Consider the following 18,197-nt stretch of genomic DNA (forward strand, 5'->3'; position numbering starts at 1 on the left):
AGGGCCATGGCTTAGCACCAGACTTGGTAGAGTTAAAGAATGGTTGGACTGGATGACCTTAAAGGGCTTTTCCAACCTAAGCAATTCTGTGCTATACACTTCCTACAATATTGTTTGTCTATCTGCAGGGCAGCAATCAGTTCACCAGAAGAACCTCAATAGTTTTTCCCAAGCCAAGCTCTTCTATGATTCTAAACAAACACCACCTTGCAATAGGTGGAGATCTGTGATAGGGAAGTGGAACAGATTATTTTAAATCAATATTCATTCTGCTTCTGACAGTAGGAATAGAATTCTGTTGTGAAACTTCTGTGAAAGCTAAGAACTCCTATTTTTCTGATAGGAATCAAAACTCCATGAGGTCAGAATCTGAAAGAAATTCTCCTTCCTCTTATTAAACATAACAGCTTTAAGTCCCTGCTCAGAGAGACAGTGATGGGCAGGAATGGATGATTTTTTCCTTGCTCTTTCTGACCAGACAGCTCTTGCTATTGACTGAAGTGCTATTTCCAATGAAAAGCTGGGGTCCTGAGTGATCAAATTTCTACACTGGGAAAATGTTCTCTCCATGAATTGCTCTTTAGACATTTTTCTTGGTTGTCACTTGGATTGAGGAACATATTCTTTGCCCTTTTCTGCTCTCAGCCTTGGTGACAGGAAGAGAAAAGTCTCCAGCTGTAATGCACTTGTAATGCACCCCGGAGAACAGCAGTTTCTGGGACAACTGCCACTTATGGCCTTGGTGAAATATCTGAGGATGGGGATGAGGAACACTGACGTGGTCAGCTGGCAGGGAAACCTTAGTCTTCTCCCACATTCCTAGTTCCTTACCTTCTTCACCATGCCACAGTTACAATGAAATAGGAGCTTCAGTCTTTGGGGTGTAATGGAAGTGGTTCAGCTTTTTGGTCTCAAAATCATCGAATTGTTAGGGTTGGAAGGGACCTCAAGGCTCATCCAGTTCCAACCCCCCTGACATGGCCAGGGACACCTCACACTACAGCAGGTTGCTCACAGCCACATCCAGCCTGGCCTGAAAAACCTCCAGGCATGAGGCTTCCACCACCTCCCTGGGCAACCTCTGCCAGTCTCTCACCACCCTCATGGGGAAGAACTTCTTCCTACCATCCAATCTGAATCTCCCCACTTCTAGTTTTGCTCCATTCCCATCACTCCCTGACACCCTAAGAAGTCCCTCCCCAGCTTTCTTGTAGCCCCCTTCAGATACTGGAAAGCCACAAGAAGGTCTCCTCAGAGCCTTCTCTCCAGAATGAACAATCCCAACTCTCGGTCTGTCCCCATAGCAGAGGAGCTCCAGCCCTCTGTTCATCCCCCACTTGAGAGAGAGAGAGAGGATCTCTTCTTTACTTCATGAGAGCAAAACCTTCTGAAGTAGAGGTATGTATGGGTTTGGTTTAACATGGCATCAGTAATGCAGGAACAGCATTTGAGTTCTGCATTGCTTCTGCATTCCTTAGCCTTTGTCAATAGAAGAGCATTTCCTTGGCTGACCTTTTGCTTTCTCTCTTGTTTAGCCTTATTAACCTTTGAGGAATGAGGTGGATGGGACAGCAGGCAATTAAAACTCAGAAAAGCCAGGAAGGTCACTATGATGTGGTGTGCAGATGGACTTTGCATAATGAAAGGGTACACAGTTCCTTTCCTTGCTGTCACAGGCTTCTGCTTAAAGTCTCTGAAGGGAAGGAACACAACATTGTAGTGAGGTCTGTGCTGGTCCTGCTTGTCTCTTGAGCACATAGCTGAGCTGAGTGCATCACTTGATGTCCAAGTGTTCTCTTCCCCATATCTTTCAACCAGTGGGAGAGCATTTTGGGCACACAAACCAGAAAGGAATCATGGTTTGCTCTGACAGACCTTCCACTCTAGACACTACTGGAAGCCTGAGCTGTGCAGTGTTGCACTGAGGTTTCTAATGCTATCTAGTCACTGATGTTCTTTTTTTTTCTTTCCCTCACTGATTGAGGAATTATTAATTTTGACAAGGGCTTGTACTGATAGGAGGAGGGGCAATGGATTGAAGTTTGAGAAAAAGAAGACTGGAGATTAGGAAGAAATTCTCTGCAGTGAGGGTGGTGAGACACTGGAACAGCTTTTCTAGGGAGGCTGTGGGTGTCCCCTCCCTGGAGGTGTTCAAGGCCAGGTTGGATGAGGCCTTGAGCATCTTGGTCTAGTAGGAGGTGTCCCTGCCCATGGCAGGGGAGTTTGAACTAGATGATCTTCAAGGTCCCTTCCAACCCAAACCAATCTATGCATTTATAGTTTGTGGCCCACCCCAGAAGCTCTTACAGTGATCACTGATGTTTTGCAAAACTGGAGAAGTCTCTTTGCCTACACTGCTCTGGGAAGGTGCCTGTTGGTAGGGTTGTTATCCCTCTGGAGGTTCAGTTTAGTTGTGCTGTGGTCTGACTGCCTCCTTAACTCTGTGATTTCAATGTGGGAAAGCTGTCAAAACACTTTGAGGCACTTTGTTTTAAAAAAATTATGGAGGAAAGACAGAGTTTGAGTAATGATAAAAGGGAAAGAAGACTGAGAGGGGATTTAATGTTTATAAATATCTGAGGGCTGGGGGTCAAGAGGGAGGGGACAGCCTCTGCTCAGATGCACCCTGGGGTAGGACAAGGGGCAATGGATGGAAGCTACAGCAGGTAGGTTCCACCTCAACATGAGGAAGAACTTCTTCACTGGGAGGGTCCCAGAGCACTGGAACAGGCTGCCCAGAGAGGTTGTGGAGTCTCCTTCTCTGGAGATTTTCAAGACCCATCTGGATGCATTGCTGTGTGGCCTGAGCTGGATTCTATGGTCCTGCTCTGGCAGGGGGGTAGGACTGGGTGATCTCCGGAGGTCCCTTCCAACCCCATACATCCTGTGAGCCTGTGAAAGCATGAGGCAAATATTAAATGAGAGGAGAAGAGTGATTTAAGGTGGGTTTGTTGGTTCTTGTGCTGCTCTCAGAAGCACTGCCCATCTTCTGAGGGTGTGTTCTGCATCACAGTGGTGCTCATAGCTGCCCTCATCAAAGCTCTCCCACCAGAGTCAGGCACTGTTGGGTGAATCAAAGAACTGGACATGAGATGGGAAGATGCAGAAGTGGCTGTGTTGTGACTTTGCTTTTCACAGTTGCAAACAGCATTTTAAGAGTGAACACTAAATCAAAACCCAACCAAGCAACCCCACAAACCTATTCACTGGTATTTATTACCACCAGATCTGCTTTCCTGGAAGAGGAGAGCATGATTTTCCAAGGGTAGTATTTGTGAAACACCTCAACTTGACAGGCAGAAATGGAGCTTTGGCAAGGGAAAGTCGTAGCACTTCAAATGAAACCAGAGCAACCAGTCCCCTCCTGTGGCTACTCTAACTTCTGTTTCAGAGACCTTGCTCTTCAGAATTAGTAGTGAAAAACAAAACAACAAAAATAAAACCCCAAACAAAACACCCCAACACCAAGACCACAAAACCCCCAAGCATTCAACCTCCCCAACCCACTCCCCCCCAAAACAAACAAAAAACCCCACATCAATGAACATTTTGATGCCAGTTTAACTGTTTTAGTATTTAATAAGACCTTTAATTACAGAGTACTTTCTTACTGGGGCAAGGGGACACATTTTGTAACCATCTGCCCTCTTTATTCCCTGCTGTGTGCTGGGATTTACCCCCTCAAAGCTTCCCCCAACAGAGGGCACCTTATGGACAGTTCCCCCTACAGACAGGCAAAGGTAGGCTTAGGCAGCCTGGAGTTGCCAGGAGGAGGCTGCACTCACTTCCTTCTCCACACACATCTCAGAATCATTTCGGTTGGGGAAAAAACCTTCAAGATCCTCCAGTCCAACCATTCTCTTAACTCTGCCAAGGCTGGGGCTAACCCATGGCCCTCAGCACCACATCTCTGCCTCTTGCAGACGCCTCCAGGGATGGGGATTCAACCACTCCCACCACTCCAGGGAGCCTGTGCAGCAGTTGGGGACCCTTTCAGGGAAGAAGTTTCTTCTGATAGATTACCTGCAACAAAAGGGCTGAATCTTTCCTTACCTCTCACAATACTTACAACCCACGTTCCTCACACCCTGGGACAGGGATTCAAATACCTTCTTGGGGAGTCTCTTCAAGTGGTTGGGAATCTTACCAGACTCTTCTAAGATCTGACCAAAACCTTCCCTGGGGCAATTTGAGGCTGTTCCCTGCTACCACTTGCTCCAAGGGAGAAGAGATCAACACCCAGTTCATTACAACTTCCCTTCTCATCCTGCTGCTTGGTACTAGCTGAAAGCAGCAGCCCCAGCCCAGCTGTCAGTGGCAAGCAGCTGAGAAGAGCAACATCTTCATTGCACATCCAGCTCTGGAGAGGATGTCTGTCCTGGCTGTAGGCAGCAAATAAATGAGGATTTTAAAAAAGCCCTGAAGTCCTGTAGGTGCCTGAAATGTGTGGCTCTCTTAGACACTGGCAGCAGCCTGAACTAATGGATAGTCAATAAGTTCTCCCATGGAACTCTCACAGCTGAGCCATCTAACACTGCCCATTCATGCTTCTTCCATGGGCATGTGCTGGCAGCATCTTCACAACACCTGATTTAAAGTACCTGTAGGGCAGACATCATCTAGTGTCACTTAAGAAGTCTGGAGGTTAATTGATCACCTCCTAACTGATAGAGTGAGCAATGATTAGAGGTGCGTTTTGCAGAGCTGCTTTGATAAGGAAAAGCAGGAACATTGAGCTTCATTGCTGATAACCTTTTGTTTTGTTTTCTTCATAAAACTAACAGAAAACCCCAAACAAACAAAACCCTAGGGTGGGGGGGGGTGGGGGGGGAAACCCAAAACCAACCAACCAAAAACTCCCACAACCTGTAGTTTGTTTAAGCAGACACCCAGAAATCCTAAAGACTCTTTTTATATTGCTGTGTGCATGCCCTTGCTAGGTCAGGGCAGTTGCAATCTTTGACAGAAGGCAGCATCATAGAAGGTTGTAGTGAGCTCTGGGTTGGTCTCTTCTCCTCAGTCTCAGGTGACAGAAGGAGAGGACATGGTCTGAAATTGTGCCAGGGGAGGGTTGGGTTGGAAATTGGGAAAAATTTCTTTGCTGCAAGAGTGGTCAGGGATTGGAAGAGGCTGCCCAGGGAAGTGGCGTGTGGCAGTTTGAGGCTGTGGGTGCCTTTAAAAGCCACTGAGTGCAGACCTCCAGAGGGACTAGAAGGTCCAGGAGGTGTACTGCAAAGAGTAATCTTTGTATTTCAAACCCATCAGTACTGCACCCCTATAAATCTGGCTGCAAAGTTAAGTTTCTTCCCTTTCTCCTCCCAGGAAGGAGAGGCAGGTTTTTATCTCCCTGATGGAAGAGTAAGACTTGGTTCTACAATTCTATGATATACATCAGTTGTGTATCCTATTTATTCTTACTTGGAAAAAAAAATCCTCTTTATCCAAAACTATGTGAGGGATATGAAAAAGTTGTAGAATTTTTTTTCTCTCCATCTCTCTCTCTTTCTGTGGAGTTCAGAATTTATAGATAATGACTTTGACCCCATCAGGACCTTTCCAAGTAATAGATGACCAGAATGATGTATATGCCTGGAGAAGACTCTGGTGGGGTCAGCAAGTTCAATTTCCAAAAGGTCTTTAGGGTATAAAGCTAAAGATTTTTAAGGACATCACTAGGCAGCAGTGCAGGGATCCTGAATTTTAATGAATGCAGCTGGATTTGGTGGATGGTGCCTGTTCTAGCTTGTAGCTATGAATTATGGTCTAAGTAATGCCTGCCTCATCTTCTTGAGCTTATTAGGAGTTCTTTGGGCACACTATTATTTCTTAGGAGCTGATCAATATCACTTCATCAGAGTTCTCATTCTTTCAAAGACCTTTAATTTGTATATAACTTGTTTCTGGGTATAGAAGAAGGGCCACAAGGGTGAGCAGAGGACTGGAGCACCTCTCCTATGAGGATAGACAGAGAGTTGAGGTTGTTCAGTCTGGAGAAGAGAAGGCTCCCAGGAGACCTTCTTGTGGCCTTCCAGGATCTGAAAGGGGCTACAAGAAAGCTGGGAGGGACACTTCTCTTCTCCAGGCTGAACACCCCCAGCTCCCTCAGCCTGTTCTCATAGCAGAGCTGCTCCAACCCCCTGATCATTTTCATGGCCCTCCTCTGGACCCTCTCCATCCAGTCCATGTCCTTCCTATGTTGTACTGCCCATACAAGTAGGAAGCATCACCAGTGTCAGCAAGGACAACCTCTACCACACCCCCCAGCTCCTGTGTGTTATCAGGAACCATCCCATGAACAGAATTAAAATTGCAGAATTCTCCAGGAAGGGACAAAGGCTGCAAAGTGTTTGGATGCTTCAGGCTGCAGTAGATTACCAGATCATAGTAGATCCATCCAGTCAAACCTCCCTTAGACCATGTGATGCTGCATTTCATATCATGGTGCATCCTTTGGCTTAGATGTTTTTGGTCTGCAGTTCCAGAATCCTTCTCTGAGGTTGTACTTCCCATGTAACTGCATCCTGAAGTATGTACCATGTCTACAACACAGTTCCAAGCTGCTCCAGGGGAGGTGCAGGCTGGATGTTAGGAAATCTTTCTTCCCTGGAAGGGTTCTCAGCCATTGGAATGTTGTGCCCAGGGCAGTGCTGGAGTCACCATCCCTGGAGATGTTTGAGCAGTGTGTGGAGCTGGTGCTTAGGGACATGGATTGGTGTTGATCTTTCAGGGCTGGGTAGAAGGTTGGACTGGATGAGCGAGATATGGAAGGCTCTCAGATCGAGATAATCCTACAAAGACTGTTCTTTGAGTTATGATAGATCTCATGAAGATCGTAGTTGAATACTCTCTGCTGGACGTTGAATCTGTGAAACAGAGGGTGTCGCTTTCTTTTGCTTAAACCCAGTGTGATTGGCAGTGTTAAGGTAATGGTTGGCATTCACACTTGATGCTCTTGTACTAGGCTACCTGAATTATTGACAGAGATAGCATGATTCTGTTGTAATCCTCAGACACTATAATATGCCACTAATCTTCTGCCATTTCACATTCACTGCTAACATTCCATGTTCGCATATCCTTCGCGCATTCCCATGTTTCAGATGTAAAGAGAGAAATGTCCTTATATAGATTATGTCAAAGCTAAAACTCTATCCTTATAGTCAATACTGTGTAGAAAGATACCAGAAGCAGATAATATCTGTCCGGTGTTCCACAACGACTACCACGATGAAACTTGCAGATATTTTGCTGTTTTTGTGGTGATGAATATTGCTTGGTCGCCCGAAGTGCCTTAAGTCCATCATATACGAGTAAGTATGAAAACTCCATTTGTGCCGAGTGGACTGATTTGTCCTAACAAGCTTAACATCTCAAGATTGAGTTATCCATCGCTCTTCTCTCAAAGTGAACCCACCTGTTGAGTAGCTCTATCTATCAGTGTATAGCTATCTGGCTCTAAGAAGCTGTATTACATATCTTCAACTTTTACCGTGAAGTTCCTTTAGATTTATTACATTAAGTTTATTAGAACTCCAGAAAGACAAACTAGTCGCAAATGATGGACACTTTATGCACAGCGCGAAAGATTGTTGTCTGTCTAGAGGTCGACGATCTCTCATCGCCTCAAAGTGACTAGCGCTCACATCCCAGATATTCCTTTCTCTGATTAGCCCCCTCCACGTCAAGCAAGAATGATCCTAATTTGTTCTTTCACTGTGTTTTGTGATATGTCGTGATCACAGGCAATAGAGTGTCAAATCCCCTTTTCATTGTGTGCAGAGCTGGCATAGACGAGCACTGCAGGTTCGCGCTCACAAGATCTCCTTCTCCCTCGTAGACGCTCAACATCCCTCGATCAGCTCCCTTCCTCGTGAGCCCAGGGCGCTGCTCACGTGTCCCACTCGTTATTCAGCCTCGCAGTGTCTGACCTACTGCTCTGGACAGGTGCTCCGAGAGCTACCATCATAGGACGCCTTCTTCTCCTGACCAGGGATGTGGCCCCAAGATATTGAAACTCACAGCTACTCACGATATACTGGGAATCCCCACGCAGAGAAGCGTGAGCACTTGAAGTCATGATGTGATATATTTGGATTTACATTTTCGGCAGTATAGCTCGTCACTCTACAAGATCTCCGCACTAAGCACACTCCAGAACAATATGATGAAGCACTACTGTATATTCGCACTCCTAGCATGCACATGACTAATATGTTCCTATGATGTAGACTATTTTATTTGTGTATAATAGGATATATAAACTCGAGTCATACCTTTATTTTCAGAACACTCACTACATACCATCACAGTAGAGAGCATAGATGTCAGATGTAGATAGATTTTCGCTCGATAAGCATTCAATACAAGGTCATTTGCTAATACAGATAAACCGTATATATTGCTGTGTGTGACTTTCACTAATGTGCTATTCCCTCTATGGTGTTGAATGTCTGTCGTGTCGTCCTAGATCGATTGCAGTGTGGTTGTGCTTGGCCAAGTTAGCTCCTATCTATCGCTCCGGTATGCTTCGGTTGTTAAGAACATTTTGGATTGCGTCGTGTCGTGAGGGAGATAGATAGGAGAGCTAAGTTGTGTCTGTTTGTTATCACTCGCTGGTGTCGTTGAGTGGCCTACTGGAAAGAGGAGTCCCACTGCCAATGAGCGTGTTGTCCCTCGATGTTCACTGCAGCAATGTTTGAATGTGGTATCGTTGAGGTATTTGGTACGGCATCGCACTAAAGTTTACATAGAGATTATACGATCTCGAATAGATTATCTGCGTTAGTGTCTACCCACTCAGGACATGTGAGTTGTGTTGGACGGTGCAGGATAGCCATAGAGTTGATAAAGATGAAGTGTGTTCGCAAGACAGAAGCTTGTAGTGTAAGGATGCTAAGTTATAGTAACTTCAGTCTCGCCTCCCACTTTTCCCCCACCTCTGTCATGATTATTCGCTCTCGACAATGATAGACGCACGATGACGCGCTGCTGCAGCGCTGTTGTGCGTGTCTGCACTGCTATAAATACGCACACCGCTGGTTCTCTGTCTCTCTAACACATTTTCGATTGTGTCGTCCACTAATATATAATCGCCTCATAGAGAGCTCTTCTGTTGTATACAAGATCTCACTACATGTGTAGAGTTATATATCAGAGTATCTACTCAGCTCGTCATCTGGGTGAACCCCAACCTGACAACACAGCACTCATAGTCCAAGCTGTAAGAAGGACTCAAGCCAGTTCATACAGAACATAGTGGTCATAAGTGAGTAATACCTCCCTGTATAGATCCATTGTCTAAAGTAGCACACTGATTTCTTAGCTATATCACTCTTCATGGCCCTGACTTTGTACTACAGCCAAGGCTCTCTCTTTTCACTCACAAACTTGACAGTCAGGTGCTTTCCCAATGATAACTGTGTTTGTCAACGCAGTCACTCCACCGCTACTTTCTCACGTTATCCGCGTATCAGCCCAGACTGATAGATACAGCACTGATATCCTTTCTCCTAATACTTCCTCACACGCACTCTCTCCAGATACCGAGTCTCTATGGACATCATATTGTATGTATGTCACCGTGTAATCCACGTACAACCCCTTCAACATATACCCAGGTATCCATCCGTTATTTTAATACTGTATCATGCAAGTCACATCCTCCATAATACACTTGTAAACACCATTGCACAATCACGTCCTCAGCGTATTCATTGGCATCCCCCCTCACTAATTAAGATTGTGGATAATCCCCATGATGACAGCACTACTAATTTTACTATTTATATCCTTGTTAGCTACTCTCTCAAATAAAGAAGCGTACTAATACTGCACGTACTACACGTCCTGTGCTATGACCTGTTTTTGAACTCTTTTGTATTAGTCCATATACTCTATTAACAACAAACTGGTTTTTATGTCTAGTGAATTGTTGTTGTAACTCATAGTTTGTATAATCCGCACAAAGTAGAATGTGCCTCTCTTAATTCATCTGTGTGCCATACCACATGGTAATCACACTTTGGTGAGTGTCATTTTAGACATAATATATTCTACTAAGATCACATTTATTATGCCCATGAGACAAATAATAATTATCATTTCTATGTGTTTGCGCTCTCACGAAGGCATTGGTCAACCGACCGAGAGAGCAATATCCGCAAGATATAGGATAAATACACATATCTATAACTTCATATCTACTGATATAACAACTATAGTCCGGTATAAGATCCCACCCCCAGTGCTGCATCATATGTCTATGACTATTTTATGGGGATATGTAACTCAGAAGTTTGAAAATGCCTCCCATTGCTTATTTTCTTGCAGAGAATCATGATCAACGAAACTGTTTTTTTTTCTCATATGAATATAAGCAAGGAAGGTAAAGATGAAAACCTCTATAATATATGAAAATAGGTGTGTCGTCACCTCAGCCAAGCAAAGCCAGGATTGAGTTCACCTACACTTGCATAATTTCCATAAGGAGTATTTGACATGGTTTGTTTCATTGTGTGCTCTTTATCATCTTAGGCCATCTGCTACAGTAGAGATTTGAGTTATATCCTCATTACTTTTTGCGACTCGCTCGTCAGTTTCTTGGTCCGTGTGTGGCCATCGTTAAATTCATCTGTGTATAGGTTAGAGAGAATTGGAGAAATCTTAGGGTATGTATCAGAGCAGCTGTCACGTCTTTGCTGTCACCTAGGTTTGTGCTTGCGGCGAGACTGTGTCTCTCCTTTTCCCCATTCAGTACGAGAGCTAGTTATGTTGATCGCGATCTGTTTTAAGATATCTGTCGAGTCTTTACTATTTAATTGTAAATAGGTCTCCTTCAGTGTGGAAAGGTTTGTTTGAGATATATAGAATTTACTGCTTGACGTAGAACCGTCGACCGATAATTATCAAATAGTCTCGCTCGAAAGTAGGTGCCATCACTCTGACCTTAGGTCCGATGAGTCTTAGTGATCCCTCTCAGATGTTATGTGGACACCTACGGGCTCATAGCAAGAGACTGTCTTATAGCACGGCAACTCTTAGCTTATGGCCTCGTTGAAAAGTTAGACCAAACAAGGCACTGATGTTGCCCTTCCTATTAGGAGAAGACTATTTCTTGTTTTTCTCCTTAGTGTACACGATAGTGTATTGTCACTAGGGCAGATACAATGATAACCACGTTAACCCCCAGGAGGAGGTAAAAATGTCAAGAGGCTTTCTCAGGAAGAATATTTGACACTTCAGATCTAAGATACTCAGCTAGTGTTCACTACTTTCATTAAAACATGCAGGAAAGAAACACCGCAGTAGACACATGAATCAGCATTAAGAACACCAGATATAGGATATACATGGAAAACCCCCACGAACCTTTCCGCCAGACCAGCCTACTGTAGTAATCACATATTCCCCAGTGCACTCGCGATTTCTGTGTATCTTCCTCCCCTCCTCTCCTCCTAACTTAGATCGCGCCTTTCCATTAGTTTGCTCATATTATCGGCTTTCTCCAGTCAGTTTACCATGTCCCCATGATATCATTCCTCCAGCAGTAATGTGTAGGCACCAGACCAGTCGATCCCTCCTATACCACCATTATCCCATGTAAGATACCACCAGAATAGTAGAGCAGATAACAAGAGTTCTGTAAGTAACTACTCACCTCTGCAGCCATGTTCATTGTGATTCATTCTACTGTGTATATGAGAGAAAATAACCTAATCCGACTCATTGCTCCTGTTGTGTGCCACCTTGTAGCGTCGGAATAGATACTGAGCACTCCTCCTGGAGGTCTGTAACTTTATTGATTTTTGTGATTTTTTTTTAAAGCCACCCATGTAGACACTGTAGGTCACAATAGGAGCTTGGATGTCAAGATGATGAGACTTCAGTTAAGCGTAGTGCTCTAGATATATGTTTCCCCAAACATCATCATAGGAAGAGCTCCATGAATCACTATGTGTGCCTGATCGGATAGGATATGGGAGGTTGATAGGGTCCACGTATAGAAAGGTGATAGTGAGAATGAGATGTCATTTGTAAACATAATGCGTCCGTCTGCACGAACAGAGTTTAGTGAATAGACAGTGTGATTGTCAATCAGAGAGTATTCACACTGAGTGAACATGTGGGGAGCGCGTAACGGCGGGTAGAGATGTAACTATCCATGATCGCAAAGAGTACAAAGTAGGTCCAGTTTTGTTCAATATCTTTATCAAAGACCTGGCTGAGGGGACCGAGAGTGCCCTCAGCAAGTTCCTGATGACAGAAAACTGAGGGGGAGTGGCTGACACCTGCCAGGCTGTGCTGCCATCCAATGTGACCTGGACAAGCTGAGACCTGGGTGCAGGCAAACCTCAGAAAGTTCAACAGGGACAAGTGCAGGGTCCTGCATCTGGGGAGGAAGAACAGCAGGCACCAGGACAGGTCAGGAGCTGCCCTGCTGGAAAGCAACTCCATGGAGAAAGACCTTGGAGTGCTGCTGGACAGCAAGTTCTGCTTGGGACAGCAATGTGCCCTTGTGGCCAAGAGAGCCAATGGGATCCTGGGGTGCAGCAAGAAAAGTGTGGCCAGCAGGGCTAGGGAGGTTCTGCTCCCCCTCTGCTCTGCCCTGCTGAGACCACAGCTGCAATCCTGTGTCCAGTTCTGGGCTCCCCAGTTCGAGAGGCAAAGACCTGCTGGAGAGAGCCCAATGGAGAGCCATGAGGATGCTTAGGGGACTTGAGCATCTCCCCTGTGAAGAGAGACTGAGAGCCCTGGGGCTGTTTAGTCTGGAGAAGAGAAGGCTGAGAGGGGATCTGATCAATGTCTATCAATAGCTGAGGGGTGGGTGCCAAGTGGAGGGAGCCAGGCTCTTTTGGGTGGTGCACAGTAATAAGACAAGAAACGATGGATACAAACTTGAACATAGAAGGTTTCACCTCAACAGGAGGAGAAACTTCTTTCCAGTGAGGGTGAGAGAGCCCTGGAGCAGGCTGCCCAGAGAGGTTGTGGAGTTTCCTTCTCTGTTCGCTTTCCAACCCCACCTGGATGCATTCCTGTGAGGACTCCCCTGGGTGATGCTGCTCTGGCAGAGGGGTTGAACTGGATGAGATCTGGAGGTCCCTTCCAACCTCTAACGTGTTGTGGCTCTGTAAGGCACTGAAAAATGTGCCTGCTGGTACTTGAGTCTCCAAGATGAGCACAGCTCCTGCTGTAGTGAAAATGTCTGCAAGCATCACAGCAAGGCAATGTTTTTCCTGCTGTGCTGGCACAGGAGGCTTTGCAGAACGTGCACCAGGCCAGGAGCTGTCACCACACACAACCCTTCACAAACTCCAGCTCCAGGAGCCAGCCACCACCAGGCTGCTGTGGTGTTTGGTGTGTCTCTAGGGATAGCAAAAGATCTGTGTTGGCTGTATTAGTTTGATTAAATAGGTAGATTTGGTTAATAATTCATTGCATCATTTAGTTGGATGTTTAGAAGAGGGGGGAAAAAAAGATTTGTATGAATTGATTATTTAAATGAGACAAAGGATTATATGGTTCTTTATGCAGAAAATATCTCATCTCTCTGGCTTTATTATCTCATTTGGCTTTAGATGAAGGATGCATAATGAGGGAATGAGATCTCATTTTCACCAAGGCTGCTCAAACTTAATGCATGGACTTCAAGCTCCACTGTTCTGCTAAGTAATAAGACTCTCTATGTCATACTTCCTTTTTTTCATTCTTTTTTTTTTTTTCTTTACTTGCAAAATGTGCAATATCACATTGTGAAGCTTCTAATTCCTTGGTGCTCAACTGCCTGTGACATTGTTAATTGAAAAGAGTAGATGGCTTTCTGGGTTACAGTTGCTTCTGCCTTTTAATATGTGTGGGTTTGCTCCTTCTGGGGCTTTTGGAAGGAAGAAAAGAAGTGGTGTGGTCAAAGAATAGCCAGCAATGCTGCACCAGTGATGTGCTCTGAAGTACAAGATGTGCTTTTCAAATCTTTTCTAAAAATCCATAGGAGAAGGTAGAATGGATTGCAGAGGTTAAACAGAGTCAGCAGCCAAAGCATTTTTAAAGATCACTTGATTACAATGGGCTGGGAGGCTTGGCTGAGACACCTGAAGGCTGTGAGGCTGTACAGTGAGACTTGGACAGATGGAGAGCTGGGCAGAGAGGAACCTAAGAAGGTTCAACAAGGAGAAGTGCAGAGTCCTGCACCTGGGCAGGAAGAATAAACTGCAGCAGGACAGGTTGGGAGGGGATCTGCTGGAGAGCAGCCCTGTGGAGAAGGACCTGGGAGTGCTGGTGGACAACAAGTTCTGCATGGGACAGCAATGTGCCCTGGTGGCCAAGAAGGACAATGGGGTCCTGGGGTGCATTCAGAGGAGTGTGTCCAGCAGATCCAGAGAGTTTCTCCTCCCCCTCTCTCTGCCTTGCTGAGGCCCCACCTGGAATATTGCATCCAGTTCTGGGCTCCCCAGTTCCAGAGGGACAGGGATCTACTGGAGAGAGTCCAAGGGAGGGCTCCAAGGATGCTGAAGGGACTGGAGCACTGCCTGGGGAGGAGAGGCTGAGAGCCCTGGGGGTATTCAGTCTGGAGAGGAGAAGACTGAGAGGGGATCTGATCAATGTCTATCAATAGCTGAGGGCTGGGGGTCAGGAAGGAAGGGACAGGGACAGGCTGTGCTCAGTTGTACCCTGGGATAGGACAAGGGGCAATGGATGGAAACTCCAGCACAGGAGGTTCAACCTCAACAGGAGGAAGAACTTCACTGTGAGGGTCCCAGAGCCCACCTTCTTCTGGAGCCTTTGCAGCCCTGTCTGGATGTGTTCCTGTGTGACCTGTGCTGGATTCTATGGCCCTGCTCTGGCAGGGGGGTTGGACTGGAAGATCTCCAGAGGTCCCTTCCAAACCCCTAACATCCTGTGATCCTATGACTACATATCCCCTGTCTTTGGTGATCATCTTCCATTATTCACTGCCATCCTTGGGTTCTTCAGGCTTCTTCTTGGAGCCCCTAACTGGTTTTGTTAGTAATCAGGTGTGGTTTGTTTTGAAATGTTCAGACTGATGATGCATGAACCCAGGGTGGCTAGATTCACCTAAGGGCCTTAGTTTAATGAAATGGTACAAAATTATCTAGGTCTAATGAAATGTGAAGCCATCGGTTGCAATCTGGAGTGGAGCCAAGAGAGAGGCTCTGATTTTCTGACTTTCCTTGCTGGGTCAGGGCTTGACAAGGTCAAACCTCCCACACACAGCTAAGTGAACATGCAACCAGTGCTGCTCACCATAACTTTGGGTGTCGTGTTAAAGATTTTTAAATTGCCCCCAGACTAGGAAGTCCAAGATATTTAAAGACTGTTCATAGGATTTCAATTGGAGTGTAGCCTGATGAGACACAATGGGTCACAGAGCTCCAGATAGCATCTTAGAAATGCAGGAGCAGAGGAACAGCACTTAGAATCAGTCAGGGTTGGAAGGGACCACAAAGGTCATCCAGTTCCAACTCCCCTGCTGTGGGCAGGGACACCTCACACTAGATCAGGCTGGCCAGAGCCTCATCCAGCCTGGCCTTAAACACCTCCAGGGATGGGGCCTCAACCTCTGCTGAGACCACACCTGGAGCACTGTGTCCAGTTCTGGAGCCTCTGTTGCAAGAAGGATCTGGAGGTGCTGGAAGGTGTCCAGAGAAGGGCCACGAGGATGAGCAGAGGGCTGGAGCTGCTCTGCAATGGAGACAGAGAGTTGGGGTTGTTCAGTCTGGAGAAGAGAAGGCTCCCAGGAGACCTTCTTGTGACCTTTCGGTATCTTAAGGGGACTTCAAGAGAGCTGGGGAGGGAGTTTTTAGGGTGTCAGGGAATGAGAAGACTGGAGGCAACAGAGCAAAGCTGGAAGTGGGGAGATTCAGACTGGACGTAAGGAAGAAGTTCTTTCCCCATGAGGGTGGTGAGACACTGGCACAGGTTGGTGGAAGCCTCATCCCTGGAGGTTTTTGCAGCCAGGCTGGATGTGGCTGTGAGCAACCTGCTGTAGTGTGAGGTGTCCCTGCCCATGGCAGGGGGGTTGGAACTGAATGATCCTTGAGGTCCCTGCCAGCCCTGACAGTTCTGTGATTTTCTACCTCCTAAGGGAAAATAGAGTTCTTTATTCTACTCTCTCTTCCTCTTTTTTTTTCTTATCTGTTTGCAAGCTCTGGGGCAATAAACCCAATCAGTGAGTTAATGATACACAGCTGACTTGCACAGTGTGCACCAAAATTCTGTGCTCATAAAACAATGTTATAATTCAGTTAAATATTACCCAGAGACATGCCAGGTCACTGCTTTGTAGGATCCATATTTCCTTTAAGCTGCAGATTCCGGAAGGGAGGTTCTAAGAACACCTTTTGGGGGGATGTGTGCAAGCACAGCTTTGCCAAAGGTGCTTCATGACCAATACTAGACAGGTAAAACAACTCTTTTCCAAGTGGTCACTTGGGTAGCAGCATTAGCCCATGAAGAGACTCCTCTTCTTCTGTGTGTTACATAGCTTAGCTCTGGTAGATGCTTGGTCACCTACAGGCAGTGAGTGCCAGCATGGTGATGGCTCCTCTGGGCCTCCTGGGGAGCTCTGTGCTTCTGCCAACCAGTGTGGAGACAGCAATGAGGACAAACAAGGTAGGTTTCAACAAGCTCCACCACAAATGGAGCACCTGATGGAGCAGGTCCAGAGCAGGACCACGAAAATGCTCAGGGGGTTGGAGCAGCTCTGCTATGAGGACAGGCTGAGGGAGCTGGGGGTGTTCAGCCTGGAGAAGAGAAGGCTCCAGGGAGACCTAAGAGCAACCTGCCAGTACGTGAAGGGGCTACAAGAAGGCTGCAGAGAGACTGTTTGCAAAGGCCTGCAGGGACAGGACCAGGGGCAATGGCTTCAAACTACAGCAGAGCAGATTGAGATTGGATGTGAGGAAGAAGTTCTGCACCATGAGGGTGGTGGAACACTGGAACAGGTTGCCCAGGGAGGTGGTTGAGGCTCTATGCCTGGAGATCTTTCAAGGTGAGGCTGGACAGGGCTCTGGGCAACCTGATCTAGTTGGGGATGTCCCTGCTGAGTGCAGGGAGGTCAGACTGGATGACCCTTGGAGGAGGTCCCTTTTGGCCTGGACCATTCTATGGTTATAAATGTGGCTATGGTATGAATCACAGAATGCCAGGTTGGAAAGGACCCCAAGGATCATCTGCTCCAGCCTTTCTAGGTGACAGTGGAGTTAAAATGAGCTGGCCCAGCACCCTGGCAAGCTGAGCCTTAAACCTGACCAGTGCAGGGCAATCCACCACTTCCCTTGGGAGACGATTCCAGTGTCCGACTGCTCTCATTTTCTTCTGGAGTCCAACTAGAATCTCCCCAGCAGTAGCTTGTCCCCCATCAGCACTTGTCTTTTCCATGTGAATGCAGCAACAGATAGCACTAGGAAGTTTGTTGTTTGTTTGTTTGTTTTCCCCCTCTCAAATGTAACTATTTGGAATTCTTTTTTATTTCCCCTTCTATTTTTTTAATTTGATTTTCTAAGACAGTCTCTATCTCGTTCAGTTTGACTTTTCCTGCTTAATTTTCAGGCTCTGTACAGTGCAACTTGTTCATAAATCTTCCTACAGATATGATATAGAAAATGTTTTCTCATCCACCTGAATTCAAACTATTACTTTTCTTTTTTTCCTTAATCTGTGGTAAAACTGTTTGCTGGAATAATTTCAGGTTTCATCCAAATTATCAGCTGCCAATCCTGGCTTAATCTTTGTCACAATCAAAGGCTCTGAGTACAGATGCTGCTATTTTCTTTACAGGAAAGATCTGAGCAGGGAGAGTGAATTTTTCTTTTTTTTTTTTTAACTGCTAATGTTTGGGTAAATTAGAATCTGAAATTCACTCTTTTCAGAGAGTGAATTTCTTTTTCCCTCCCTTCTCCCCTCCCCTTCCTTTTCTCCTCCCCTCCCTGTGGATATGGGGTTCAGGGAGTGACATGGAGTGCAGTGCACACCTGGGGACAGAAAACACATGGAGATAGGACACACCCAGGGGTGGTACACACAGGGACAGGGGACACTTGGAGGCAGGATGCACCCAAGTGCTCTGGGGCAGGTGTAGGTTGAAGCTGGAGCTCTTAGCACAGCTTCAGTTGTCCCAGGGGCTGCCCTGTGGATATGGGATACAGGGGGTGGCCGGGGGGGGCAGAACACACTTAGAGACA

The 18,197-nt window shown here is 46.2% G+C and overlaps 1 protein-coding gene across 1 annotated transcript in view; it reads left to right on the forward strand.

The window, feature by feature from the left end:
- Positions 1–16,463: 16,463 nt before the first annotated feature.
- MALRD1 (MAM and LDL receptor class A domain containing 1) overlaps positions 16,464–18,197 on the forward strand; it is a 195,545-nt gene continuing 193,811 nt past the window's right edge. The window contains 1 exon segment of the mRNA XM_054389960.1: positions 16,464–16,626. Within this exon segment, the coding sequence (XP_054245935.1) occupies positions 16,464–16,626 (163 nt within the window).

This window comes from Indicator indicator, chromosome 20 (genome assembly GCF_027791375.1).
Source record: "Indicator indicator isolate 239-I01 chromosome 20, UM_Iind_1.1, whole genome shotgun sequence".
Classification (NCBI taxonomy): Eukaryota; Metazoa; Chordata; class Aves; order Piciformes; family Indicatoridae; genus Indicator; species Indicator indicator.